Source organism: Platalea leucorodia (genome assembly GCF_965183815.1).
Source record: "Platalea leucorodia genome assembly, chromosome: 7".
NCBI lineage: Eukaryota > Metazoa > Chordata > Aves > Pelecaniformes > Threskiornithidae > Platalea > Platalea leucorodia.
In genome coordinates, this window is record NC_138829.1 from 52,870,517 (window position 1) to 52,898,105 (window position 27,589).

The 27,589-nt window shown below is 49.7% G+C and overlaps 2 protein-coding genes across 5 annotated transcripts in view; one reads left to right on the forward strand and one right to left on the reverse strand.

Moving 5' to 3' along the window:
* Positions 1-8,046: 8,046 nt before the first annotated feature.
* On the reverse strand, positions 8,047-21,899 carry RNH1 (ribonuclease/angiogenin inhibitor 1). Of its 3 annotated transcripts, none has more exons than XM_082317350.1 (10): positions 21,864-21,899; positions 18,072-18,177; positions 16,196-16,366; positions 14,247-14,417; positions 13,413-13,583; positions 12,384-12,554; positions 11,727-11,897; positions 10,618-10,788; positions 9,178-9,348; positions 8,047-8,793 (listed from the first exon to the last, which is right to left on the reverse strand). In XM_082317350.1, the coding sequence occupies exons 2-10, from the start codon at positions 18,155-18,157 to the stop codon at positions 8,706-8,708; spliced, it is 1,371 nt and encodes a 456-aa protein (XP_082173476.1). In that variant the 5' UTR covers positions 18,158-18,177; positions 21,864-21,899; the 3' UTR covers positions 8,047-8,705. The 3 variants fall into 3 exon arrangements, with proteins under 3 accessions (XP_082173476.1, XP_082173477.1, XP_082173475.1); XM_082317351.1 differs by lacking the exon at positions 21,864-21,899 and adding an exon at positions 19,883-19,918; XM_082317349.1 differs by lacking the exon at positions 21,864-21,899 and adding an exon at positions 19,111-19,338.
* A 5,353-nt stretch (positions 21,900-27,252) lies between these two features.
* LOC309593633 (USP6 N-terminal-like protein) overlaps positions 27,253-27,589 on the forward strand; it is an 82,517-nt gene continuing 82,180 nt past the window's right edge. For both annotated transcript variants that reach the window (XM_082318502.1, XM_082318500.1), the window contains exon 1: positions 27,253-27,320. The gene's annotated coding sequence lies outside the window, so the exon portion shown is untranslated. The remainder of the gene's footprint in view (positions 27,321-27,589) is intronic.

Genomic DNA, 27,589 nt, shown 5'->3' on the forward strand with positions numbered 1-27,589 from the left:
GGTAACAACCAGGGGAGATGACCTGCCCCAGTTTCCCACCTCTTGTCTTCTTGCACACAGAGCCAACTTCATTTTAACAAGAGGAACCTGCTCCCTCACCTGTCTCGAATCAAGTAATGGAGATCTTGGACATGCAGCTTGTCACAGAGTGACTATAACAGAAATGGTGGCAGCTGGAAGCATAAAAACTGAGGACGTTGCTCGCTCAGCTCCTGTGTTTGGTTCAGGGTGGAAGATGCTTGTTGAGAGGAAAGGGTAGCAGAAACACAGGTTCCTGGTGGCTGCTGAGCACTGTTGCCCAATACTTACTTACTTACTTTTTCCAGTACTGTTGCGTTTCTGGAGTTGACACATCTGGCAAGTTAAGATGGCCAGGGCCACCAGGAACAAGAGGATGGCTAATGCCAAGATCCCATACTTCCAGGCATTGGAAAAGGGCATCTGTAAGCTGTGCAAGTTGAGCATGACAGACCTCTTCTGTATTGTGTCTTGCTCCTCTGAGAGAGAGAAGGAAGGCTCAGCATTTCTAGCATTGGCTCATGTTGTATGAGCCAAGCAGGAAAAGGTAGACAAATAAACTGGGCTGTCACTTACACCCCATCCTGTGAATGACAGCCTACAGCAGACCAGGCGCTGCTACACAGATAGATACAGAGATACATAGACAAACTGCAGTTCAGACCCATACATACAGAATTAGTCTCGTTGCCCTCATAGGGACTTGTCAGTAACATCATTTACCTTTGCTTGTGCTCACAGGACCAGTACCACATTATCATAGATCTGTTCTCATCATTGCCACACAGACAGGCATCTGCTGGATTGCCCTGCTTTTGTCCAGAGCAATTCACAAAGCAGCTTATGGTCTTCCCAGATGAAAGGCCATGAGAAATGTGATGCACTTGTGATTTTTTTTTTTCACTTCCTTGATCTCCCTATATCACTGTTTCACAACCGCTGGCTGCCTCCTGGTTACTTGCCCTTCTGCTTATTGCCTTCTGACAATGCCTGACAGCAGATGCTCGGGGACAGTATAAGACTGGGGTAAACACCCAATGATACTTCCCCCCAAAATGTTCCTCCAGCCTCCTGCAGTATGCAGCTAAAAGGGCCTTACTTGCTTCTGATAAGCCTCAGTGGATTTTTTTTTAATTTCAATTTATTCATCCAATTGCCACCTTAAGCTATGTGAGATGCTAGCTTCCACAGAAGCTGTGGGTCTCAGTCTAAATAAACACTTCCCAATAATTTGCTTCCTGAAAAAAATGAGACTAAGAGGAGCCTTTAAAACTGCCCAAGAAATTTAACTCACTACTAACCTGCAACAAGATACTGTCTTTAGACTAGGAAAGCTTCTCCCTAGGAGGGGGCCTTACAACACCACCTCCTCCTGTGCTGACCAGTCCTTACACTTGTGCTTATGAATCTGAGCCTCCTTCCACTAGCAGGCTTAGCAGATCCCCAAAACCTCCAGGCAAAGAACATAGCCAGGTTTTGCCACAAGTACCCATAATGACTCTCTGCTCACCCAGCAGGTACAAAGCCGCTGGTACAGACGGCTGCCCAAAGTCTCATGCATCTGTGATCCTTGGGCATGCTCTCAGCTCACACAACAACAGGGAGTTGAAGTATCAGATGTCTGTCTTGGGGAAGGGAAATAGTAACCGAGCCGAGGGCACCATCGCATCAGTGAGGGGAACAGCACATTTCTGCTGGTGCAGAGTGGGCTCTCATCAGGATGGGGGGATTTTTTGAGAATCTGTGAGCTAAAGACACCTTGGCATTACCAACTAGACCCTGACATCCTCCTGCGATAACATCCTTAAGGCAGAGGAGTCTTTCCTGCTCCCTTGTAAGGGCATGCGCGAGCAAGGGAGGGACAGGAGACCCATGCACTGAGTGCCTTGTCCTAGAAAAGCCTCCTAACACTGTTAACCATCACTGACTTCTCTGTGTGGGGAGTGGAAACTCACATTTTTCAAACTCGTTAACTGGCTGTCATTCACCTGAGAGAAGTTACTTTTAAGAACCTGCATCTGAATTACATAGCAGATATTTAACTAAGAGCACACAGTGTAGTTGAATGCCTCTGTAACCATCACGCCTAGCCCAGCACTCATGGGTAAAGTCAGCTTCCCCTTGCAATAGGTCTGGTATAAAGCAAGCCGCTGCCCCAGCATCGCTAAGTGAGCCAGACCACACTAACATAAGCAACTTCTCTGCTGGCACACACAACAGGGGCAGGACAGGCTTGACACTGCACAAGCATCTCCCTGTCCTCCCCATGGCCCCATCACCTAAACTGGGCTGTCACTTACACCCCGTCCTGTGAATGACAGCCTACAGCAGACCAGGCGCTGCTGCACAGATACATTTGCAACTCTGCCAGTAAAAGAAAACATCTCACCCTTCTCCTCTTTTCCCAAGACCCCTCCAAAAGCGCTGCAGCCCCATGAGAGGCAACCCCAGAAGGTGCTTGGCTTCCCTACTGGAGCACCAACAGCCCTGCCAGGGTCCTGCAGGCTGGGGACATCATTGTATTTCCCTGCAAAACCAAGAGGATCCCCTTCCAGTTCCTCCCAGGTGCCTAACTCAACACTGGGCAACTTAAACAAAAATCATACCTTCAGAAATGGTGTAAAAGCAGATCCTTGGGATCCCTCTGAGAGTGTACGCACGCCACACTGCCACCAACGTGGTAAGAGATTGGTTTGCTGTACTAGAAAAACAAGTTACCACCTGCTCAGCAAGGCAGGAGCCAGTATTGACAAAACTGGCCCAGAACAGGGTGTACATGGGGAACAATGTGGTGGAGAGGCTGCTGCTTAATTCACTCCAGCAAAACTGCAGAGGGCTGGTGTTTTGGGTGCCCACTTGGAAAATCTGGCTGCCAGGGTCACAGTGAGAGCTGCTCGACACCGAGCTCCCTTGCAGCTCCCAGGAGAGGTCCAGCAGGCAGGAAGGAGAAAGGCTGAGCTTCTAGATGCTTGTAAGAGAGCATTTATAACCCCTTGCTGCTCTTGGTGAAACCAATCCATGTTGGTATGTGATGTCCTCTCAGCTCTGCAAGCTCATAAAAAGCACAGGATAAATGAGTGGGCTAAGAGTATGCACTTTTCATCTGGTTTTGCTATGCAGTTGTTTTAACTCTTCTTTCTCTATCCAAAGCAATAGGATCTGTAATTTTTGACAAGTATGATGTCCTGTGGATGTTGGGGCTGGGGCTGTTGCAGCTGGATGCCAGCAGTGAATGGGAAGTCTTTGCATGCACTACTGGAGCTAGTTCCATGATCTCAGCTGTGCCAATGCCATCCCATACCCTTCCAGGGCTGCCAGGCATAAAATCCAGGAGCCTAAAGTTTAAACACTTAGAGGCAATAAGCCATCTGAAAAGCAGGAGTGGTTCTCTCTTTCAGAAGATGGTGCTAAGTTACAGGGAGATTACAGGGCGAAGAACTGTGGAGGGAGGTGGAAAAGGAGGTAGAACACCATCCTCCAGTGCTTTCCTTCCTCCCTCATCTGGTTTTCACTCCTTACCCCACCTGAGCTTTGATGATTTTCCCTGAGAGGCCTTGGATCAGTCCCATTCTGTCTCTCCAGCCTTGGGAGATCTGCTTGCTCTCTATCAAGCCATCCAAATCCGGGAGGATTTCTTCCCCAGAGCATTCATTAACTGACTCTAACCCACCTCGTTGGGATTATAGCTGGCTGTCTTTGATCCTGCTGTAGTCAGGAGACATGGCTGCATGCCATGTAGCATGTCTAATTTAGATTTGCTTTGCATGCTGTGGCACAGAAGGGGGAATGGATCCCCTGGGAGCCTGCTGTGAAGAAAGCAGCAGCTCCCCACTGCAGTCAGGGATGAACAAACCAGTCTTTTTTTCCCTCTTTGTGGGCAATGCCACAGAGAAAACTCTTTGGTGCTTTATATTCTAATTATCTCAAAGTGCAACCTCACTACTTGATTTGTGGATACTGCACATTAGAGATGAGCTGATGCATCTAACCCAGCTACAAGGAGCTCAATTAGCTAAGTTACACCTAGAAGTCATGGCAGGCAGGCAATGTTTCCTAGACAATTACAATATGGCCTGGGGAATATTTCTGTACCCAGAAGCAGAGGTGCTTTAATCATCTGCAAAGCATAATTAGGGTCTGAACTAAGCATCTAAGTGGAGTGTGAAACAAGGCAAAACCAATATGTATGGCATAGAAAAATAAGTTAGGGTAGGAAATGCTGGCTTTGCAGGATACTTTGGGTCTGTGCACTTTCCTGATGACACATTGTGGTTCTTGGGGTCTGATAATTACCAGCAAGGTAGGAAACAGCAAGCAGCACTGGAGGATTTGCATGAGTTGCTTGTAGGGAGCATGTGCAAACAACAGCCGTGCTGGTGCTTTATTTCCCTCTGCGGATATTATGGGCTGCTGTGTGCCAGCCTGACAGGCGGGCAGCCTGTCTTAGGACTTTTTTTGAGTGTCTGCTCTGGAACATCTTCAAGGGCTTGGGGAATTGCCAACAATGCACCTCTCCCATTGCATACCTGCCTTTAATTGCAAACGAGATAGGCCATGACACAATATTGGCTGGTTAAAGTTTCCATCCCCCCAGCTACACGGTCCTGAATCCCATGTGCCACTGATTTGGCCTCTAGCTTGGAAAGGCTTATCATCTGTGCAGGCGTCTGACCCAGTGTGTTTCCTCCTCCTGCTGGGGGCTGCATTTCCTTCCTGGGTGGATGCAGCTGGCTTGAGCTGAGAGAGGCAAGACTAACCTCACGTATTCATAAAGCTGGCAAAAGTCCTTGCCAACCTGGTAATGCATTTGACTGGCTAGCATTTATGGTGTGGGTGCCAGACGAGTGGGAGAAGCGAGGAAGGAGGGGGCTGTGATGCTGTGCCCCAGGAGGAGAAATGCAAGATGTCCGTGGTTCATTTGCAGCTGTGAGCAGGGAAACGGGTAAAGTAGGTCAAAACTCTTCCTGCCTTATGGGGAGAGGGACTTTCCCCCTTAGTTTTGGGGTTTTTTTTTTGTCAGTGTGTGTTTTCCCCGTTGGTAAATGAGATGAAATGGAAAGGAGGTGCTGGGGAGGAAGGGCTGACTGAGGAACTAAGCACACAGAAAGAAAGAGATATGTTGGAAATTATAATGAAAAATCATAATTTTCTGTGCAAAAGGGAAATTCAGGCAAGAAGTAACTCCCTTTCAGACTATTTTAGTAGGGGATTGGGAGTGACTCAGATGGCAAGCACTGTTTTCAAAGAAAGCAGGGCACTGTGGTTAACTCTTCAAGCACAGTTGGCTTGATTTCCCCTTTCAGATTCAACCGGAGCACTGAAAATGCTGTTAGCATCTGTATTATTTGGAGCTGGTGCCTGGGGCTTTGCTGTGCTGGAGCTCCTTCCCGAAAAGCCCAGACAGCAAGAGAGCAGTCAGGGATGCCAGGGCAGCCTTGACATGACGTTCTTCCAAAGCAAATAGCAGAGTTAGCTGGGGTATAACTTGTTTGCATGGCCAGTAATGTTTACTTAACTGCTTCTGGCAACCTTAACTAGAACAGTGTGACCTCCCTGCTCAAGATCATATGCTGTGATGAGTCAAAAATTAAGTTTATTGCAGAATCCTAAACTACTAGCAGAAACCTGAATTTTTAACACCACTGTTGCTGTTACTGACATCTAAAAATACAAACCTGCTCTCTCTGGATTTGAGTTCTTTCTTTGCTATTTGATCTCAAGGGGCATGTTTTTTAAGCTTCTAGTATTTGCTTAAACTTGAAAGTCATACCTGGATTTCTTAACCTTCTATTTTGGCTGCATAATTCTATCTTTAAGCTTCATTATACTAGGTGATACTCAACCCTGGTAAGTAGAAAGTCAGTATTTGCAGACCACTGGTACAGCGGGTCCAACCATTTGCCCTGACTGAGAACCGGAATGTGACTGCAACATCCCAGGAGCTGCTGAGTGCTCCGGCTGTGAAGTTGGTATGAGCAAGGCTTTGACTGCCAGCCTAATATCTAGTCCACATGCAAGGTTTGTGACTCAAATATACTGCCTACTCCTTTTAGCTTAAAATGGTGAAGACCCACATGTCTAAAATGCAGGAGCAAATTTCTCTTTCAACTCTCCCAAGTTCATGGTTGTGCCAAAATTTGTCAGGAAAGTGAGCTGGACCAACTAATAGATGAATAAAACCAGATGAGTTTTAGGAACACAAATCCTCGCTTGAGTCTTGTTTATGAGCACAAGTGCCTCTTGCTACAGTGGCTTGCTCCTGGATCCCAGGATTTTTATCTGGTTTTTAGAGCCAAGCACAAGAATTCACATTGTCCTAAAGCACAGCACATGGTCAGAGTGCGCAGGTTCCTCCCCATCCTGGGTGGACCTGCAGAGCTCTGCTGGGCTGGGCTGGCCTGAGATGCTCCAGGCTCATTGAGATGGCAAATATGGCTCCTGTGGTTTTTCTTGCTGAAGCTGGTAACTGGACAAGTGGCACGTGCTGCAGAGACCTTTCCAAACCCTGTTTGCATTGTTGCAAGGAATGTAAAACCACCCCAGGAACCAAGGCAGGTGTGAGGTTTATCCCCAGGTAGGAGCGCACTGTCAGAGGCTGAATGCCCACGGTGGGGCCATGGTGGTCTGTCTCAGTGCTCCTCTGCCTGCAGCCAGGGAAGAAGAGGCACTTTCCAGGCATTGCAGTGCCGGGGGCCAGCAGCAGTGGTGTCCTGCACTGCAGTGCGAGGGGAGAGTGCCACCCCCTGGGTAGCTGGCACAGGGGATGCTGCGGGGAACATGTCCTGCCAATGTGCAGGTGCTGGCTGCGGGCAAGTTTGGCCCAGGTTTGACTTCGGTTGACGCAATCCTCAGCCCATCCTGCCGGCTAGATGGGGCCGAGGGAGGATTTCCCTGCAAACTATCTCACCTTCAACCTGCCCGACCACAACCTGCTTTGGAAGCAGCCCAGGAGCACCTCCGCTTCCCTCTCGGACATCCTCTTCTACCCACCACACCAGGTACTCTCAGAAATCCACTTCTAATATTTGCTTAATTTTTTGAGAGTGCTGTCTTTACACGCAGCCAGATGCCTGACTTTGTGGCTCCCCCTACATGTGCTCTTGCCCCTCTTCAGCCCTTTCTTCTCCCTCAGCTTGAAATGAGCCTGTGCATGCCAAGTCCAGGAGAGAGCATGAATGCGAAAAGCCTATTTAAGAGCCCCTCAAGATGGGTAGGTTTCTAAACACAAGAACTGCTTCTGCGCTGGACAGAGAAGACCAAATAGCTCTTGAAGCAAAAAGGAGTGTTTTTTTTAGCATTTTGGGCAGCCTCGAGAGAGATGTGTTGAGGAAAAAACAAATCCTATCCTTCACACCTGCCTGAAGACACAAGTAAGCTACTTCTCGGGCATCATTTGAGATATGTGAAGGCTACTGTAGAAACTATGCTTAGGTCAAGGCTTTCCTTAAGTCAAAGAAAAGCCAGTTACAGCCTCTACAGGATGACCTGTGAGCATCACAAGCCAAAGCCTGGAAGACACCTTTAACTTGGGCACCCAGGCAGGATTTGCAAGTGAACGAAACACCAAGTGACTGCTCTAGGAAGAGAGATGTTGGGGAACGGGATTTTTTTTCAGCATTCCTCCTGCAAGGCCACTCCAGGGCGATGCCAGGTTTGTCTCCTACATTTTTAAAGCTACATTCGTACTTTAGTGTTTCCGGTGTGCAACAGCTGCATTTTCCCTTGGAACAAAGTTTATTGAAACTCTGACTGGGCAAGAAAACCCAGTCAGTGTCCCCTGAAACCAGGGGAATGTCTTCTAGGCTTGCTGTCCACCTAGGGCTTTGACTAAGATCCTCTCCTGACATGCTTCAGCTAGGAACTTACCAAAAGCAAACATGTAAAACAAAGTATTAGTAGTATTGTAGTTCAGAAGTGATGGATTGGTCTTAAAGGAGAAATATACAGATTTATCTTATTTTTCTTTTTGTAAGTAGAAGAATGAAGCATTTAATTATTTGAAAAGACTTTTAATAAAGTTCCTGTAGAACCACTCTTGCCAGAGCAAACTATCAAACCATTTAATCATTTCCCATACTAACAGAAATGTACACAGCATCTTTTGTTTGTAGGGAAATAACTTTTCAAGGGACACCAATTTTGAAGTTACATGGCTGAACAGCTGCTCATTTCTTTCTTCTCTAGTGCCTTGGCCACCACTGCTTTTCCAAGAACTCTTCTAGGAAAGGCAGGGGAGAGCTCCATTTTAGATTAAAAAAACATTTGTTTTTTTGGAGAGCCTTCCCCAGAGACCTGGCAAAAGCACCACCCAGTAATAATACAGTAGGTAGTTCTCCTCCTGTCTTTGGAAAGGAGCTCTCTTTAAAGCCTGACTAATGCATTAGAAAGGATTATAGGATTAAAGAGCTCCTAAAGGGTAGAGACCCACTTCTAGAAGATGCCCAGTAATTGTTTATTTCAAGGATAGTAATGCTGCAGTGAAAATGTACAACGTTTTCACGAGCCTCAGAGTTAGTACATCCAGAGATGCACAGAAGGTTGATCAGCTCTCCGGACACCCACTCAGGGAATCCACAAACGTTTTTGGTACAAGCAAATTCTCTATTAAGTTAATTAGCTTTATATATGAAAGAGTTCAGATTAAGAAGAGGACGTTGCTTTGACGTTGCTCTGTAGGCAGTCACCTCTCATGAAATGATCTTCACTTCAGGCTTGGACTCTTCCAGGGCTCTCAGTTCATCATCCACTTCAGAACTCCAGAAAATGTCATACAAACTACACTCAAACAAAAAGGCAAGCTGGTTTAGTGAGCATCCTTCCATTAAGGAAAGAGAAAGACACACAAATGGCCGGTTGGAGAGTGTGGCCCAACAGCCAGAAACATGCCTTATAACACAGGACCCTATTACTCCCTCCCCCGCACCACCTTCTCCTTGTTCTTGGTCCCTATGGACCAAAGCAGATCAAGGCACTGTGGTCATGTTACTTGGAAGGGACAAGGAGCGTTTTGCAAAATGCAGATGGCATTTGACCCCCAGTTGCCCTCAGGTGCAATTCCCAGAGAGCCTGTGCTTGCAGCCCCCCTCCCCGCAGCCCCCAGCTTGCTGGAGCTCACCACCTGCCAGGGGGAACACAAGCAGGACCACAAACATCTCTCACATTAACTGCTGCATGTTGCAGCTGGGATTCCTTAAGGCTTCACAGATCTTCCTGATGCCTTCATCTTCCAGAGAGTTGTAGCTCAGGTCCAGCTCAGTAAGGCACTGCTTGGTAGCCATGACGGTGGCAAGGGTTGCACAGCAGGCTGCCGTGAGATCGCAGTTACCCAGCCTGCAGGGAGAGGATGGAGAGGCCAGTGCAGTGAGCGATGGCTCCAGAGACCAGCCCACCAGCCCATACTTGGGCAGCAGGCGCCGACATCCTTAGCATGGACCAGAGATCCCCGTTAGGCTGGCATCTCTGAGACATCAGCAGGGGCTGGTCTGTGGTCTTCTCACAGAGACAGCCATCCTCATGGTAACTGCCGAACACCTAAAAGTCCTCCCTAAAGCTTAACGGTGTGTGGCTACAGAGGGAGAAAGAATCCTAAGAAGATATTCTCAACTTCAACATCATGCATAATCTTCTCTTTGATTTAAACTGATCATAAATCATCTGTAAGGTTTCTTACTTGAGAATTGCAACCATCTCTCTAAAAAGGGCAACTGAGGCCTCTCAGCTGAGAGCCAAGTGGCTTTAACTGGTCAGCAAACATATCTTTCTGGGCAGAGACTTCAGCTCTTACTGATGTCTCCCACGACTCATCTGCTCAACTCACTCACTGAGTCTCAGGCATCGGAGCACAGCTCTGCCTTCTGTCAAATTGCGTGGAGGAGACAAGTACAGTGCCCTGAGCATCACACAGGCCATAGCCACATCAGTCCAGAGCTCGGTGCCCTTCTGAGAAGGGAACAGGCAGATGGGGAAAGCGAGTCCCACTACAGGGCTGGAGGTGATGCTGCAGCTGGCCTCCTGCTCCTACTGGTGAGGGTGGACCAGCACTTGTGCTGGCACCCATAGAGACTACAGAAAGCAGGAGGCAACTGGTGAATTCAGGCAGGCTTTGCACTGCAACGGGCAGGCATGGGAATTAATGCGCCAGACCTGGACCAGCAGTTCCTCCATCTCAGGGTCCCACCTGAGACAGGCCCTGTGGGCAAGTTCAGAGAAGGGCACAGGAAGCTCTACAGTGAGCTGCTCACAAAACAAAGCAAGATCCCAACAGCCTCCCCACACTTTGCTTTAGATCCTGAAGGTACACTGCACTGTGAACTTACAGTTCTGCATCTGGGAAAGCACCTGTGGATGGCTATGAATGCACTGTCGCATGGGTGACAGCCTGTACTTGCAAGAGACCATGAGTAACAGGATACATGGAAGCACTTGTGGCTTCCATTTACTTGCTAGTGGACTAGTTAAACATCAGTTTGTGGTGCGAATGGTTTCATGTGAGCAAAAAAATACCATGCTACCATCTATTGCTATCTTCTTCCCTCTGCACGCCATTCTTGGAAGGGTAACACAGCAAGAGAAAAGACGACTTCTGAGGGTGAACCTTACCATAGGGACTGGATGTTGCAGTTGGGGTGCAGCAGCCCTTCACACATGAGTTCAACACCTGCATCTCCCAACTTATTCTCACCCATGTGCAGTACTTTCAAGTGCTTGTTCACGCTGAGAGCAGAGCTGACAGCCTTGCAGCAAGCAGTCGTGAGCCCACACTCCCTAATCCTGCAAGGCAAAAGTGACATGAGATCTAGATGGGCATTCTAGAGAGTATCAGGCACCTTTCACTTCTTCACATTTGCTTCACAGGAGCCTGGACAGTGGGAACAGAGGAACCAAAGCCTTCCTACAATCGCTATACTCCTCTCAAACCCTCGCCTGCTCAATCCTTTCTAAGCAGCACCTCTCCCACTCTGTATTTGGGATATCTGTCTCGGATCATGCACCTAGGAAAGGCACCTGCCCAAAAAGCACAGGAATGATCAGAGATGAAGCGTGCTGCTCTCACAGTCACTCTCAGCTCCACTGTGCACTCCTGAGGCACCTCATCAACTCCTAGGTCACCAGGGCAGGGGAAGAATGCAGCTGGGGGCAGGAGCTGAACTTGCAATGTATGAAAGTTCAAGTGCTGCTTGTTCAAGTTCTATGTGAAAGAACAATTTTCCTCTCCTGGCCATGTGATACCAGACCATTCCAGCCTGAAAGGTAATGCTGTCAGCAGAGAGGATGCTGAGAATGGTATATGCCATTAGAGCCTTCTTTTGGCTCATCAATGAGAGAGCTTGGATCCAGTGGAGAACCCGAGATATCTGATCACAGCACTTATTTTGCTATTACATGAGGCCTTTCAAACTTCAAAAGTCTCTTAGCTGCCATTTGTTGCACGATAAAATATATTAGACAGCAGCTCTGCAAGTGATGCTTGGTCTCCTATTGCTTATAACAGGATGACTATGGGGCAGATCTTCAAAGTGTCTACAACTTTAGAAATGCAAATCCATTTAGCTCTGTAAGTCTAAATCTGTTAGGTAACAACTGGCACAAGTTGTTTGTGGAACCATCGCAACTGAGGATCTACCTGGTGGGCATTACTTCACCTACATCTTTCTTCAGTGAGGTCTCCACAGAAGGCAGTGGGTATGTGAAACTTGACAGCAGCTCACCATAGCTCCTGGAGTTTAGATTTGGGATCCTTGAGCGCCTGACACAGCATTTCCATCCCCGAGTCTCTCAGGTTATTGTCTATCAGACTGATCTCTGTGAGGGTCTCTTTTGTACTGATGAGTCTGGAGAGGTCTCTACAGCTAGCACTTGTGAGATCACAGTCCCATAACCTGCAGGGAAGAACAAAATATTACTTTCCCCAAAGAATGACTTAGATTAGAAACAGAGTCCTATTTTAGTATTCTGAATTTCTGGTTACATCATCTCATTTTCTTCTATCCTTTACAAAACCCATTCATGCATCAGACCACACAGCTTTCTCCTTACTTTCCATCTGTTGCACCAAAAGCTCTGTTTGTAACACAAAAATAGGAACATGCAATTCTAGTAGACAGATAACTCAACAGGAAGCCAAGACAACACCATCACAAATTTCCATTCACCCTCTCCCCAGATTTTGATCCAAGCGATTTCAGTGTGGTCCCGCTTGTTCATGGTATCGTCCACCCAGTTTTGAGAACTAATTTGCAGTAGAGACTTCTTGTTTCACTAGGGGGTGTAACTGAGAAGCTTTCCACTTAAGAACAAACCAGCAGCACAACGTAGATAGCTCAGAGGCTGCAAGAGGGATTTAAGTAACCTCTGCCTACCCTTACCATAGCTTCTGGATTTTACAGTTAGGATGCATCAGTCCTTGGCACAGCAGAGCCAGACCAGAGTCCCCGATCTTGTTATCCCCCACAGAGAGATCTATCAGTGATGACTTGTTACTGAGAACCGCGCTAATCTCCCGACAGCTATCGCTGGTTATGCCACAGTTCTCCAGGCTGCAGAAAAAAGTATAGTTGAGTCAGTTGCTGCTCCAGACCTGCTGTGTTAGATACACCCCAACACCCCCAGTTCAGACTGAGAAGGGGCTATGGGCTGGTCCCTTGCTGCAAACCAGTGCAGCTCAGCTGGGTATTGCTAGACCCTGCAAGGCTCAGAAATGATACAGGTATCCTAGACAGGCTCTGGGTGAGGCAACACACCGCTTCTGCACTCCACAAGGCTGCAGGGCACTTTTACTCTGACCCAGCCATTCGCATCCATTAATGCAAGGATCGTTTTTGCCAAACTCCCCTTTTATATCGACCGTCCTTTTTAAGAGGAACTTTTGGCTGTATCACACAGTGAGTCCCTGGCAGCCAACCCCTGCTGAAGCACAGGGGCAAGATAAAATGAATTGTGCTTCTCCTCTAAACCCCCTTCAGGGGCTTTACCCCAGATACGAGGCCAAATCTAGCATCTCTGTTTTGAAGCAAAAAAGCTATCTGAATAAATATACTCAGCTGGCTGGTAATTCAGGGGTAAGAACTGTAGCCACTGAGGGCGACTGCTCCTCTGCTCTCAGATATTGGCGAGCAGTCGTCCCTTGTAATTGCAGGTTTAACCTGGGGTACATGCTCACATTGTACCAACAGGCGTTAAGAGTGAGCTCAGAATCACATGCTAAAAAAGAAGTCAAAAAACCCCAAAACTGAAAGCCCCAGACATTTGCTTGCAGTTTCCAGTTACAGAAATCTGAGCCAGCAAAAAATCTGGCCTAAATTTCAAGCATTCCTGACAATAATTTTTCCTGTCTTATGGATGGTATGACTAGCAGCAGGACTAGTTGCAGTTAGAGATGACCAGCTCTTCCTTACTGTAGTAACTCTAGGTTGCAGCTTGCCTCCACCAGTCCCCGGCACAGCTGCTTTACAGCTGTATCTCCCAGTGTGTTGTTACTCAGGCTGAGCTCCTTCAGGGTGGGCTTGCTTTGCAGAGCGGCATTGAGAGCTTCCACAATATCAGCTGTGAGTTCGCAATACTCCAGCCTGCAAGAAGAAAAGAAGTCCAGGGGAAAACCAACCATCTTCACCACGTCCCGCTACCCTCAAGACATCAGCTGGGCAGAGTGTGTGTTAGCCAGGGCAGAAAACATGCCAACGTGAGTTGAGACCAGGCAACACATGATGAAAACAGAGATAACTGTAAGAGTTTTTAACAGCATCTCCCTGCTCATTTCAGGAAGTGTTAATTCTTAAACTAGACCCCAGGGGACCCTAGCAAGACTAATTACCCACCCCATTTTTACACTAGTCCTCTGTTAAACCAATGCACAGGCTGCCTTGGAACACACGACTGAGTTTTGCATTGCGACACATCATGCAGCCTTGCCACTGAGCCTTCCCAGGAGGAGCTGAGGGCTGCAAATAGGCCTGGGTCCCACTCAGCCATGAAACAAGGACCAAGCGCAGCAGAATCAAACTTTCCCTGGGTGTCTGAGAGGGCCCACATTAACAGCCACCACTGCCGGGGGGCTAAACAAAGCCTATAGGAATAGACACCCAGCTCTTACAAACCCAGCATGAATAAGCATGACACAATTTCAGATAAAACAGGAAAAAATCCACATCTGGCAACAAAACTCCTGCTTGCCTCAAGGGAAAGACAAGCATGACCTGTTTGATGACCAAAAAAGCTCAGTGACTACTTACTGCAGCTTCTGCAGCTTACAGTTGGGGTTCATCATCCCTTGACACAGCACCTTCACTCCAGCAGTTCCCAGTTTGTTATCACCTACGTGCAGCTCTGTCAGGGATGGCTGTGCGCTGAGGACAGAGCGGAGAGTCTCACAGCTGGCACTCGTCAGATTGCAGTTTTGCAGCCTAAAGAAGAGAGGCAACCGGGGTGAAGGAAATGCACCCCCAGCATTACGGAGGCCCTTCTCAGAGAGGTGCATCTGCTGAGGTTTGAGCTTGGAAAGGACACCGTGGCACTGACAGCACGTAACCCTCTAGAAAGCAGTACGTCCAGGTTAGTACTGCTATTTTACAGGTGTGCCAAAATATTTTATCAGCTTGTATTACACCTGTAGCATGAACAATAGTTCCCATGCTTCCTTCAATGTAATCGCTCATACAGCATCTCTAGCCGAAGAAGGATCCACCCCACATTAAGTAGCACTGCAGCTGCTTTATAGAAGTGTTCTCATCATCATGAGACTTATCCCAGAGATAAAGCAATGGCATCTTATGATTTCTTGCCCTCTCTGGAAACGTGATCCAGAGTAGCTAGAAGTAAAAATCTCATCCAACTTGGCTTAAATCCCTGAATATCATTTAGAAGTTTAATGGTATACTATAAGAAGGATCTATGAAACTGATCCTTCAGCACTCAGGCTGGGAGAAGCAGTGGAGGAACCATGCTGGTATTGCTACGGGGTGTTTAGAGTTATCAGACAAGACTTTTTGGCAACGCAGAGGTGCTGTGCATGGTGGTACTAAGTTTGATTTGTGTTTGGCTGCTCTTTTATTCCCTAAGGCACCTTACCAGAACCCCAAAAATGGACGATTATGTTTCTACAGAAGCAAAACAGCCTAATCCAGGCTGTTACTTGAGCATCTGGAGAAGTCTGAAGCTCAGGACAAACTCTCTGAAAAATTACTTGTGTTAGTCTTCCAGTACAGAGTATCACAGTTATTTCTTGAAGGCCCACAGAGAGTTGCAGTTTCATTAGCTTCACAGTCAGCTCTCCCTCTATTTGTCAGTGAGTCCTCATTGCAGGGGGTACAGGGACTTTGAAGCAGGCATATCTGATCTAAAAGGCAAATGATTTTTACAAGGTAGTGTCATGTAGATCCTAGACTCACCTCAGGAGCTGGAGGACTCCAGTACCCTGCAGAACAGATGCTGGACAGAGAAGGCAGCATCATTTGAGGGTCACTGAGGAGCAGGGGCAGCAGCCACTGCCTTTGACTAAAGCTCCTGCACCATGGTTGCTGAGGGAAGCCCACTAATGCTATAACGTGGTGCTGGTGCCTCTGCAACACATGCTGTCTTGAACCAAGCTGGCCCTGCCCAACTGAGAAGACAAAGCTTGAGGCAGAGCCAGCCTAGTGGAGTGCAGAAAGACTGACAGCTCTTGAAACACCAAGGCTCATGAGAACACCCTTTTGCTTGGCTCCTAGAGAAAGGAGCGAGCAAACTGGACCAGACATGAAACGCTGTGCTTAAAACTGGCAGAAGAGCCCTCTGAAAAATGCATTTGTGAAAATGTCAGGTATGTGCTAATAGCAGAGTGGGGCCCTCTGTGGTTGTCCTTTTGTTTAAACTGGACTAAACAGATAATCCAGCTGCCTAGGCTGCGGGAAGATCTCCCACCTCTTCTAAAGAAAGTCTCCGGAAAGCCTTTGCTTGGCTGGGAAAACCCTACCTGTCCTTCCCTTGGTGCTGGAAGACAAAGGAAGACAGACTGATGATCTGGAGTCTTCCAATAAATATATCACATAGATAAAAACTTCTGGAGTTTTCCAGCCACCTGACGTAGGTAATTGCTGAGATGCATCAGCATGGCTCTTACTACCATCACATACTAGTTTGCCTCATGACTTCACCTGCAGCAGACTGCAAGCATGTTACAGCAAGACAATCAATGGGGCTTTACCATAACTTCTGTAGGCTACAGCTTGGCATCAGCAACCCTTTACACAGGTATTCAATGCCTGCATCTCCCAGCTCGTTGTTGTTCAGCTTCAGCTCTGTGAGGGATGGATTCATCTTGATGATGGAGGAGAGATCCTCACAGTTACTGCTGGACAGATTGCAGTCATCCAGCCTGAAAGAGAAGGAGCACTTTAGTCTTCAGGGTTGCTCTGTTCTCCCTGGCTGGAGCATTCCTTGTGAAAGCAAAGTGGGAGATTTACTCCTCTGCAGTCCCTGGGACTCCTCTGCAAGCATGTCTGTGGCCTGCTGGGTGATGCATGGCCCAAACCAAGATGTGCTCTCTCTGCAGGGCTGCAGTACAGGAGGGGCTGGATGGCAGTTCCCCAAGCTATGAACCTCCTCTGTGTTGCGCAAAAGAGGGCACATGGCTCAAGCCACCCTGCCTTGGCAGGGCTTCAGCTGGAGGATGCACCTTCATTTAAACATTGATAGCGACAAACCACCTGGTGTCTGAAGCCTTGTCTAACGAGAGGCCAGCTTACAGGCTGTCAGACTGGTTCTGCACTGATACCAGCCAGGCTGGGTCTTCAGCCAGCCCCAGAGACACCCATCACCAGTCTGGTCTCATGTGGGTGAGTCACGCCAGTCTGCACTGTCTCTCTCCAGCGTGACTCTCCGTACACAAACTACGAGTTTGCAGTGTGGCAGTGCCCTCTCCCACTGGACATCAGCATTTTTCTAGTTGTTGCTAAATTGATGGGGGGAACTGAATTGGAAGGACAGCCGAGGAAAGGATCAGGAGCCCAGGACAGGCAGGGAGGTGTACAGGGAGGCAGAAAAGACATGGGGCAAAAGGAAGGTGTCATGAAGAACCCTACAGCCCCAGGCACAGCCACAGCCAGGACTGCCAAAACTTGCCGGGTCATTTCTCCTTAGACAACAGTATGAAAACTGAGGCTCTAGTAGGCTTCTCCTTCCCTCCCTCCCTCCCTCTGGCAAGAAGACTTGGCTCCCAATGGGATCATGTTCAATACTGATTAAAAATCCCTGCCGCAGCCGCTCTCATCCACTATGTCTTGAGCAGCCCAGCCTCTGCCCAGGAGACAACCATCCCACTGCCTTCTGCCACCCAAGGCAGACCTTGGGATGTCAAGGTCAGGCCCATGAAGCTTGCCTGCAAAAAGCTCCTTTGCAAAACAGAAGCAAGTCACCTTCAACCTGCCTGACTTCCTCCAAGCCATCGCTGGATTGATGCGGCCCACCTGCTCCAGCCCAAGCAAGATGATGCCAGCCTGTGGGGTGTGAATTCCCAACCAGAAGAAGGGGAAGAGTGCAGAAGCCACTCTTCTGAACCCTGTCCTACAGCTGACACTCCAGGAGATGGTTCCCTCACACTGGTTTGCTCAACACGCAAGGCAGGTACTCTTGAAGGCCAAGTGAAGAATTAAAAGTCAATGGCATGTGGCTTGCAAGTGACTATTAAGTAACAGTTACTTGACAGCATCTGACCTGCAGCCCAGTGCAACCTAATGAGCACAGAGAGACATCTTCCCTTTCTTGAGGGAGAAAGACAGAATTACCAAAAAAGTGGTCAAATATTTAGATAACCACATTACCTAGCTGAGTTCTATGGCACGCCACAGAACAAGGGCAGCAATACTTCATACCAAAGGATGCTTATCTGTAGTTGAAAACATTTCACAAGAGGGTGGGGTTTTTTCCCCCCTTTAAATTAACTTTCTTGATAAAAATAGGCAGAATCATTCCTGTTACTGTGCAATTTCTAAGTCACAGGCCAAAAGCTCTGCAGCTGAAAAACACAGGAGAGAAACGCAACAGTTCTTACTTAGAATAGATGATACGCAACTAGTTTCTACCTGATGGTTTTACAGGACTTCATTGTGGACAGAAGTTCAGCCCATCTAGATGGGCTCATCTCTTCACACTGGATGTCAAGCTCCATTTTGACAGTTGAGATAAGATCTGAAAATAAAAAAATATATTAAAAAAAAATCAAACTTATTTTTTTCATTGACTGAGAAGCAACAATCCTCTTCAACCCCCCCAGCTCTCAGCCACAAGTTACACTGTGCAAAGAGGGCAGATTGTGTTTTTCCAACACCAGCCTGCTGCAAGCACCAGTACGAGCCAGCAGTGTTGGCATGATTTTGTCTGGGACTCGGCAAGGCCCTCCTCCAAGAGGCAAAAAGCACACGGATCCTGGAGAGATACGGTAACAGCTTGTTATCTGGAGGCTGCGTGTGTGAGAGTAAGATGCTCCCCTTCCCTCTCCAAGGGAGCTTAACCAGAATGAGCTTTTCGGAGGCACTGGTGCTACTCTCTCACTATCGCAGTACTGAGCCACACAGCCGCTGAGTATTACTAGTGAGGCACACCTGACTGATTGTGGGACCTCGAGCTATATTTAAAATTAGGGTACTTTTGAGAGAATGAGGGTGAATGAGGAAGATGAACATTGGAACTGCCAGGGCTTAGAGTAAAAATCCTGCTGGCCACACGTCTGTATGTGAGAGGCAGGTGGGAGAAGTGTTCCTCCACGATTTGATATCCAAGCTTCGAAAGGTCACGCTGGTTGGGCAAGTCCAAGTACAGAGAAGCTGGTAAGCAGGAAATTTTTTTTTGCTCTGCAGTCAAACTGCCTTTCTGAACTGATGTAAACACTGCACCTTGCAGAGCAGCTCCAGATAAACATGCACAAAAATACGCTAAGGCCAATAGCTGAGCTCTAGGCTGAGTCTACAAGGGATAGTATTAAAGGCAGCACTCCAGTAGGTGGCGAAATGCAGTCTTGGTGTCTTGGCTTTGCTAACGTGACTCAGACTATAGGGTATTTGTAAAAAAAAAAATAATCTCCTGAGCCATCACATTGGCATGTGAACAGTAAAAAAAACGCACCAGGCGTTACGGACTGCCGTTTGTCACTGTCTTCCCCCATCGCAGTCGCCTCCTGCTACCATAAAACCAAGGGTATCCCAAACTAGGCTTTTCACGGAGGCGAGCTCGGTGTCGGAGCACGCACCAGGTCGCACGGCAGCACGTGCCTCGTCCGCGCGCGCAGAGGCGGGAGGTGCCGAGCACGCGCTCCTGGAGCGCACGAAGGAAACCTGGGCGCCGCGCACTGCGTCAGCAGAGCTCCTGCACGTACTTGGAGTTTCCCCTTTCAAACCCAGAGCAAGGCGCTGTTGGAAGTCACGGGCCACCTCCTCAGTGGGTTCGCATCACAGCCCCGCGTGTAAAAGGGCTTGAGTCACGCGGTGTTAAAAAGCAGTGCCGACCCGAGCCAGTGGAAGTAAGCGGGAGAACAGTGCAAAGGAAACCAATTGCGTAATTTAGCGAACACCCCCCGAGTTTGCTCCCTGTATTTTTCCCCTGTCTCACATCCCTCAGATCAAAAAAGGGTTCCACCCCCAAGCTCCGCGCCCCCCTACAAGCTGTGGGAGAATCCCGTTTCGAGCACGGGCTCGGTCCCACGGCCGCGCGCACACCCGCCATCGCTGCCGCTCCCTGCCCGGTCACCCGGCTGCAGGCAGCTGCCCGCTTTGCCCACGAGGCTTCTTCCTCTCCCTCCCCCCCGCCCCGTTCCTCGCTCCGCCGCTGCCGCCCAGGGCCGAGCCCCCCCGCTCCCGCTCCCGCTGCCGGCCCCCGGCCCCCGGCGCCCGGCTCCTACCGCCGCTCCGCCCGCACGCCCCGCGCAGCCGCCGCCGCCCGCCCCGCCCGGCTCCTCCTCCCCGGGGCGGCCGGCGGCGGCGCCGAGCCGAGCGGGGCGGGGCGCGGTGGGGAGGGCAGAGCCCCCAGCGCGGCGGGGCGGGGTCTGTTCCCTTACTCCCCCCTTTCCCTTTCTTCACCCTTTTCCTCTTTCTCTCCCCTTTTCTTCCTCTTTTCCTTCCCTCTTCCCCCTTCCCTCCCTTTTTGCTTGCCCTCTCTGCCACTTCTCCCCCTTTCCCCTCTCTTTCCCGCCTTCTTACCTTTCCCTTTCTTCCCTTTTACCTGACTTCTCCCTGCTTCCCTCTTTCCCCTTCTTTTCCCCTTTCCCCTCGTTTCCCTCTCTTTTTCCTCCCTTCTTTCCCCCCTCCCCTCTTCTTCATCTGTTTCCTCCAGATCCTCTTCCTTCCCTCTTTTTCCCTGTGTTCTCCTCACTTCCCTCTTTTTGCTCTCTTTTCCCCTTCTCACCTTCCCCTTTCTTCTCTATTTCCTGTGCTCTCCCCACTTCCCTCATTTGCCTCCCTTCTTTTCCCCTCTTTTCCCTCTGTTTTCTCCCTTCTCCCCTTCCCTCTTTCTTCTTTTTCTTCCCTTCCTCCTCTCTTTCTCCCTTCCTTCCCTCTTCTTCCTGTGCTCTCCCCACTTCCCTTTTCTCTCCCTTTCCTCCTTCTCCCTCTTCCCCCCTTCTGTCTTTTGTTCCTTTTCCACCCTTCTGCCCTCCTTTTCTCTCCTTTCCCTCCTCTTTCCCTGTTTCTTCCCTCTTTTTCATCTTCTCCCTCACTTCCCTCTTTTCCTCCCTTTCCCCTTTCCCCCCTCCCCTGTTGCCCCTTTTTCCCACCCACCCCTATCTCCCCCCAGAGCAAGAGCACTGGGATATGCAGGAAACAAGACAGGAGAGGGGGAAATCCCTGTAGCGAGGGCATGCACACGGGGTGGGAGGATCAACCATTAAATGGGAAGATGTCCCCCCTGGGCTGGCAGGGTAACCCCTGCCCCACGCTGGGACCTGGAGCACGATGGGGATGCATGCAGGTCACCCAGGGGAGAGGCAATATGGGAGGGAGGGGTCTCAACCAGGGGAGACAGGACCCCCACTTGTACTGCCCCGGGGAGGTCGGAACTGGGAACTGTTTGAACTGGGAACGACAACAAAAATATCCATTCCTTAGTGGTCTCCCTGACTTCCAGCTTGCCAGGGAGCTGCGTATGGGGGCCAGCTTGGAGGGCCTGGGATGTTCCCCCTCTCCATCCCTTTCACCAGTCCTATCCATGATGCATCTTCTCTTATATTCTGTCTCCCTCATTAGCGCAACACGTTGACAAGCAGACGAGCTGCACCTCACTGGCGTAAAGGCCTCTCTTCTAAGCTGTTTGAAATGAAGCCGTGAGAGCAATGGAGGATGGGCGCGTTGGAGTTTTGCTGCTGCGATGACTGTTGCCCTCCCTGGGCTTTCCCCGTGCTGCTGCACCCACCCGATCCCAGTGACCAGCAGCTTGCCTGCACACCCGTCCCGCGGCGGGAGCAAGGGTGCCAGCGCCTGGCCGGCGCTGGAAAGCATTCGTCATCGCTCGGCTGGCTTCCTCCTCCGGCTGCCAGCTACTCCCTGTCTCCCTATTGTTTCCCAGTACTTTTAGCCCCAGTAAAAGCTCATCCAGACTTTCACAAGGCAGAGCGAAGAAAGGTTTTGAAGTGCCGAGAGCTTTCTAGGCAACACGTTGAGTCGCCTCCCTTCCCCGCCCCCGCAAATCTTAGCTTCTCCCCCAGTTTCTTCTTCCCACAAACACCCCATCCCCCTGGCTCACACAACAGTTCAATTAAGCACAACCAGCCGTTCCCTACAAAGCAGCCTCTGCGATGTACGGCTTTAAAATCACTATGTGCTCCTCCCCGGTAAGCAGAAGGGAAAGTTTAGGGAGTTTAAGAGCCCGGTTTTGCTGCAGATACATACCTCGCTCTTCTCGGCGCTCTGCGGGGAGCAAGGAGGGCAGAGCTGACGCCTTCCTGCTGCCGTTACTACGCAACCTCTGCTGTTGTACACATGGTGCCTGCTAGAGGGAGAAAAGCAGTTTTGGGTTGTGATGGCTTTTTTCCTCCCAGGGCAGCTCTTCAGGGGCTCACAGAGCCACACTCCATACACGATCGTACCTGGCTTAGTGACGATGCAAACATCCCACAAAACTTGATGACGGCTTTAACTTTTTACCCCTGATCATGTAGCCACTTGCCAGGGTTTAGCCCAGAGCAAGGGAGTAGTTGCCATTGAAGGATCCATCCGAAAATGAGGCCGCCACAGTGTTAAAGTGCGGATAGAGATGCTGGAGTTTGCAAATAGTTTCTCCATTCCTCAGACAAGCCCTGTCCCGCCTGGACGGGGAGTGATGCTGAGCACATTACTGCCTCCCTGCCACTTCTCCTGGGAGTTAACCCCCCGGGCAGGGGCTAGGGCATGGGCAGCCCCCTGCTCCTGCGCATGCTGGATGCTCACACAGCCTGGAAGGGTCCCCTGGGAATAGCCCTGGTCATGCCTCCCTAAAACTGCCTCTCAGCAGCAAGCAGAGCCCCCGGTCCTACACCTCCTCCTCCCAAACTCCCGCTAGCTCTTCCCCTCCCTGAGGATTACCCTGCCATCGCTCAAGCTTCATTGCACGCTAATTGCAGGTTGAAGTAACCCACTTTCTCCCCCCCATCCTCAACAGCATGAAGATTAATTAATGTTGCAATAGACTGCAAATGAACCAGAGGCAGAAGGCCAGCTCCGTTTTTCCCTCCCGCGGCTGCTGACGCCAGCAGAGGAGATGGCGGCGCAGGCTGGGAAGCACAGCCTTTGTTGCACCCCAGGGGGAGAGCTAGAGGTTTTCCCCCCAGCTGCCTTTATTATCCTTCTTCTGGAGGAGATGGGAACCGACCACCAGAAGAGCTCAAAGAGCTAAAACCCACCTTCCTTAGTGCCCAGAAGAAAGCCGAACGCCAGAGGGTGCACCTCTTCCCCATTCCCTCCCAGGAAAGACAGGGTCGTCTACACAAAGGGCCTGCTAGAACAGTCCTTGGGGCCCTGGGTCTGACCTGAAACCTGCTGAACCCCAGCCACGAGCCTGGGGATGGCACAAGCTTCTGGCTTCGGTGCTTGCCAGGACGCTCCGTGGCAGGCAAACAGGTGGGGTGCTGCGGCTGGTGAAGGATGTCTCTGCCCTTCTTGCTTAGCGTGATGCTCTCAGGAAGAGCACTAGTGTTAGGAAGTAAGTGAATGCTGGCAAGAGGTTGCATCAACCCCTGGTCCACCAGGTAGTTTGAAATCAGATTCCTGTCATTCAGCCCAACAGCAAAGGTGTCATTTCCACTGCTGGCACCCCACTGCTCTCGGTTCCTGCTCCGCTGCCAATGTCAGGAGTTGCCAAAGGACAAAGTCTAGTGTTTGTTAGAGGTTTCAGAGTTGTTTATGTCACGTGGACCTTTGGTAGACCTCCTGCCCTGGACAAAGCACCCACTACATGCTGGTCTACGCTGGTGAAAAACTAGATTTACAAGCCAGGTAGCCATGCCAAGATGTTATCAGCTTCTACCTCCCTGTCATACCTTTGGCTGCCCTCACTGTGGGGACAACAAAAGGCATTTTGGGAAAAATCTATTGCCCTTTCCCCAGCAAGCAGGGCCAGGCTGTCCTACTCATCGAGATACACACAAGTCCAGAGGAAACTATGCAAAATGGGGCTGAGAAAGCCAACAGCAAACGCTGATGAGAAATGCATGTGCATGTCTTTCCACGGAAACAGTGGAAGACTCCTGGTGTGGAAGGTACATCCATTTGGGCATTTGCACAGACTCAGGTCTGACTCCCTGAGGAGTCTGATGGTGACGTCTGCCCTGTGTTCCCTTCTCCTTTATCACCATTTCCCCATGTCTTTTTTGAGGTCGCTCAAATTTATCTCCCCTTTTTTAGGGCCTCCCCCTCCTTTAAGCCTTTGTACCAGGAAGGGAGACCACAGTGGTGCCCGCCTTTCCCCTGCCACTTGTGGGCACGGCTGGCATGGACCCAGCAAGGGGAGGTCTTGCGTCCTGGGATCTGGGGAAGCTGAGATGTGTCTCTATATTTAAGATGACTTTGTTTTAAAACTAAATTTACACACATAACCCTAGAGCAAACTTACAAAAGGATACTTAAATTTAGCTCATTAGCATAAGCTGAAAGCTTTGCCTTTTCCCCCTCTAGCAGTTTCCCATTCTGTCCTCTCTGCTCTCATGATGCCTCTGTGCATATGCTTAATTGCAATTAAAGACAATAAAATTTTCAGGGTAGTGACAGATCTTTTGCTAACTTGACCATGCGATGCAATGGTCAGCAAATTCATGTAATGAATTCAGCCACAGCGATCAAACAGCAAGTCATAAGCATGTGCCCAGCTCCACTTGTTGCACTAAGAGCCTTGTTTTAACTCCTACTTGATCCATTGCTGGAAGCCATTTGTTCCTTGAGCTTGTGTGTGACTTGAAGTAAGGCTTTGTAGGGGGAGGAAAGGCAAAACTTGGGTCATTCTTGAAGAGCCAGCAGGCTGATAAAGCATTGGGGAGCAACAGCATCTGTGGAGCCAGAGTGGAGAACCCGACGCTACAGCTTAGCTGATGCCTCAGGAGCAAAAAAAACAGCAGGTCAATAAACAGATGCTGGTAGCGTGTGGCTGGGAGCTGCGAGGTGGCTGAGCAAGTTTTGGGCTCCTTGGCAAATACAGGCAAATGCTCACCCTGACTTGCATGTGTGCACGCACACATATGGATGCTTCATACTGTGGCAGCTCATTATAGATTCCCACAAGAAAGGCATTAGGGAGGAATTTTTAGCTGTTCTGATGTGGTCATCTTGTTCTTGTAAAAGAAAAGTTGGTCTCTTCATTTCATGCTGATTTTATTTTTTGGGAGGTGGGAATCATTATAATGAAATAGTGCTGTGAGTGTATGTGTAATAGTTTATCCCTGCATATACAGTCTTTCACTGTGGGTCCAGTGAAAACGGGGCCCCAAGAAAATGGGGCCTTCCAGATGTGTTCATCAACCACTGCATTGCACTGACCTGCAGAAAAAGTATGGTCAGGGGACTTTTATCGCCCAACCCTGCTTTTCGTTTGCATCTTCTGCCTCAACACGTGGCAGTTGTTGCCTGCCAGTCTGCAGAGGGCGATGCAGCATCAGTTTGACCAGACTTACGGTCCTTTAGTTTTCTGTCATCCCGAGGTTGCCCGTGGTCACCAAGATATTGCAGGGGTTGAGGGCTGAGATGAGGCCAAAGCTACAGGGGAAAATGAGAGGACCAGACCATAGACACAACTGTATTTCACAATACAGTCTTTTCATGCCGGCTGCGTAGCAGCTGATGAAATAGGAGACTGCAATGGATTTCACTTTCCTGTTAAATCCTGCTGCATAGGGAAGACTCGAATCATTTGTCGAAGCTTTGAAGACCATTGTAGCAACAGCTGGTTATTTCATGAGTTTGTCTGGGACTCAGAAGGCTGAGTGTAAATCAGCTTTAAAAGTCAAGAATGACATCTTCAAGCTAAAAAAAACCCAGCAACCATACACTCATCTGTTTTTCACACTTCAATTTGCATGTTACCATTGCCATTTTCTGGAAAGGACTGGTAGATGTCCACTGCCAGTGGAGACATCTCTCTCTAGTCTCCATGCGACTACCCATGAGAATTCATGGGTATTTGTGGCAAATAATCACTTTGAAAAACCACTGCATCCTCTCTTCAATACAGTTCTTCTTTGGGCTATTGGGAATTAATTGGGAATTATCTTTTTAAACATCCATGCTGCCTATAAAGAAGAGCAGTGGGGTTAGAATGACTTTCAAAGACCTGCAGAAGTTGAAGAGTAAAATAGACAGGACTTGAGCCTGGGGTATGGCGTGGCTATAGATGCACAAAAAGACCATAGCTAAGTAGTGCTGCTCTGCAAAAATCTCTGCACATGAGATTTATTTAGACAAAAAGAGTTTCCCCAGGTTTATTGTTTTTAAAAGGAGACCCAGGAATATTAAGGCTTCTTACTCTTTCTGAAGATGCAATTTGATGGAAGGATGCTGCAGAAGAACTTGGTCAGTCTGGAAGGCACCCACTGCTGTTCTCCACCGTGCCCCCAGTCCTGCTTGGGGATCTGATGAACGTGCTGGGAAGTCCCCTGGGATTTAAAAGCATGGGCTCCAAGCCAGATCTCTTCCCTCATCAACACTCCAGGGCTCGGGCGTGTGCTCTGCAGGAGGGTGAGCCTACCCCAGGCCCACTGCAGAGGTCTGGGGATGGGATGTTCTGCAGTTTGCTCGGGTGTAGGCTGGGGGCTGTGAGCAGCTTGAAAGCTGAATTCCACTCTTTGCCATTGAAATTTGTCAGAAAGGTAATTTCCTCACACATGTAACTGGAGAAAGTGTGCGGAATTGTTTTCCACCGTTGGTTTCCAGTTCAGCCTGTGACTGGGATGGAAATGCCAACAGAGTGTACTCCTATGGGGTTGGGGTTTTTTCACGATACACCTTCAGTTTTTAAAATCCGCTGTCTTTTTTTAAAGCATTTGATTATTCCTTGTGACTTGTTGCAGTAGAATAATAGAAGAATGTGAAGAATTTTAATATTTGCCTGAACTTTGCACCTGGATAAATTCACTGGGCAAAATCTTGCTAGTTTTTTGACTAAATGGCACAAACATCAATGCCTCCTTGAGGTATTTTAATTCCTTCGCAAATTTACTACAGTCAAATGAGTATTTTGGCTCTGTCGGAGGCTCCCAGGAGAGGGCATCTCTGCGGCTCTCTGGCTCCTGGATGGGATGAGCAGGTGAGGGCTGCGGCCGCAGCTGCCGAGGGAAACACCGGCGGGAGCGGGTGCTGCTCCCTGTTGCAGGCCTTGTGCAATATAAAATGAGCAAGCAAACGGCCCTCTTGCAACGCCGTGCATACAGTAGGCAGTTCTCTGCTTGCCTTAAACCACAGGTTAAGTAAATGTACCTTTAGGAATTTTAAGGAAGCAAATAAGAATTTAAGGAATTTTTAAGAGAAAAGCAAAACGCATTGGTTGGGTCGCTAAAGCAGAGCTCTGCGGCCTGGCCACCAGGGAGGAAAAGAGACTCTGGAGAATGCGGGCATCGATCCCGCTACCTCTCGCATGCTAAGCGAGCGCTCTACCATTTGAGCTAATTCCCCTGCTCCGCCACAGCTCCTCCCGCCGTGCCTCTATTCTCTTCTCGCGAGACGCCGCGCGGCGCCGCTAGTTGCCCGCCTCTCTCGGGGCTTCCACTGCGCCTGCGCGGGGCGCGCCGGCTGGGGCTTGGCGGAGGCGCGCGGCGGGCCGCGCTGGGCGCGCGCTGGAGGATGCGCGGCGGCGCCAGGAGCTCGCGGCCGCCCGCGGGGCGCCCCGCGGTGAGCACCGGAGCGGGCGGCGTGGCGGGGCGGGAGAGGGTTTGGGGCGCGGCGGGGTCCGCCCGGGGGCACGGCGGCGTGCGGAGCCAGCGGGGAGCGTGCGTGGGGAAGCACGGGGGGGGGGGGGCGGTTGCGAAAGGTATGTGTCTGGGGGCGACGGGGGGGTTGCAGGGGGCTGTAGGCGTGGGGGCATCGGGGGGGACGCGGTGTGCAGAGGGCTGTGTATCCGGGGGCACCGGGCGGGGTTGCAAAAGGCTATGTGTCCAGGG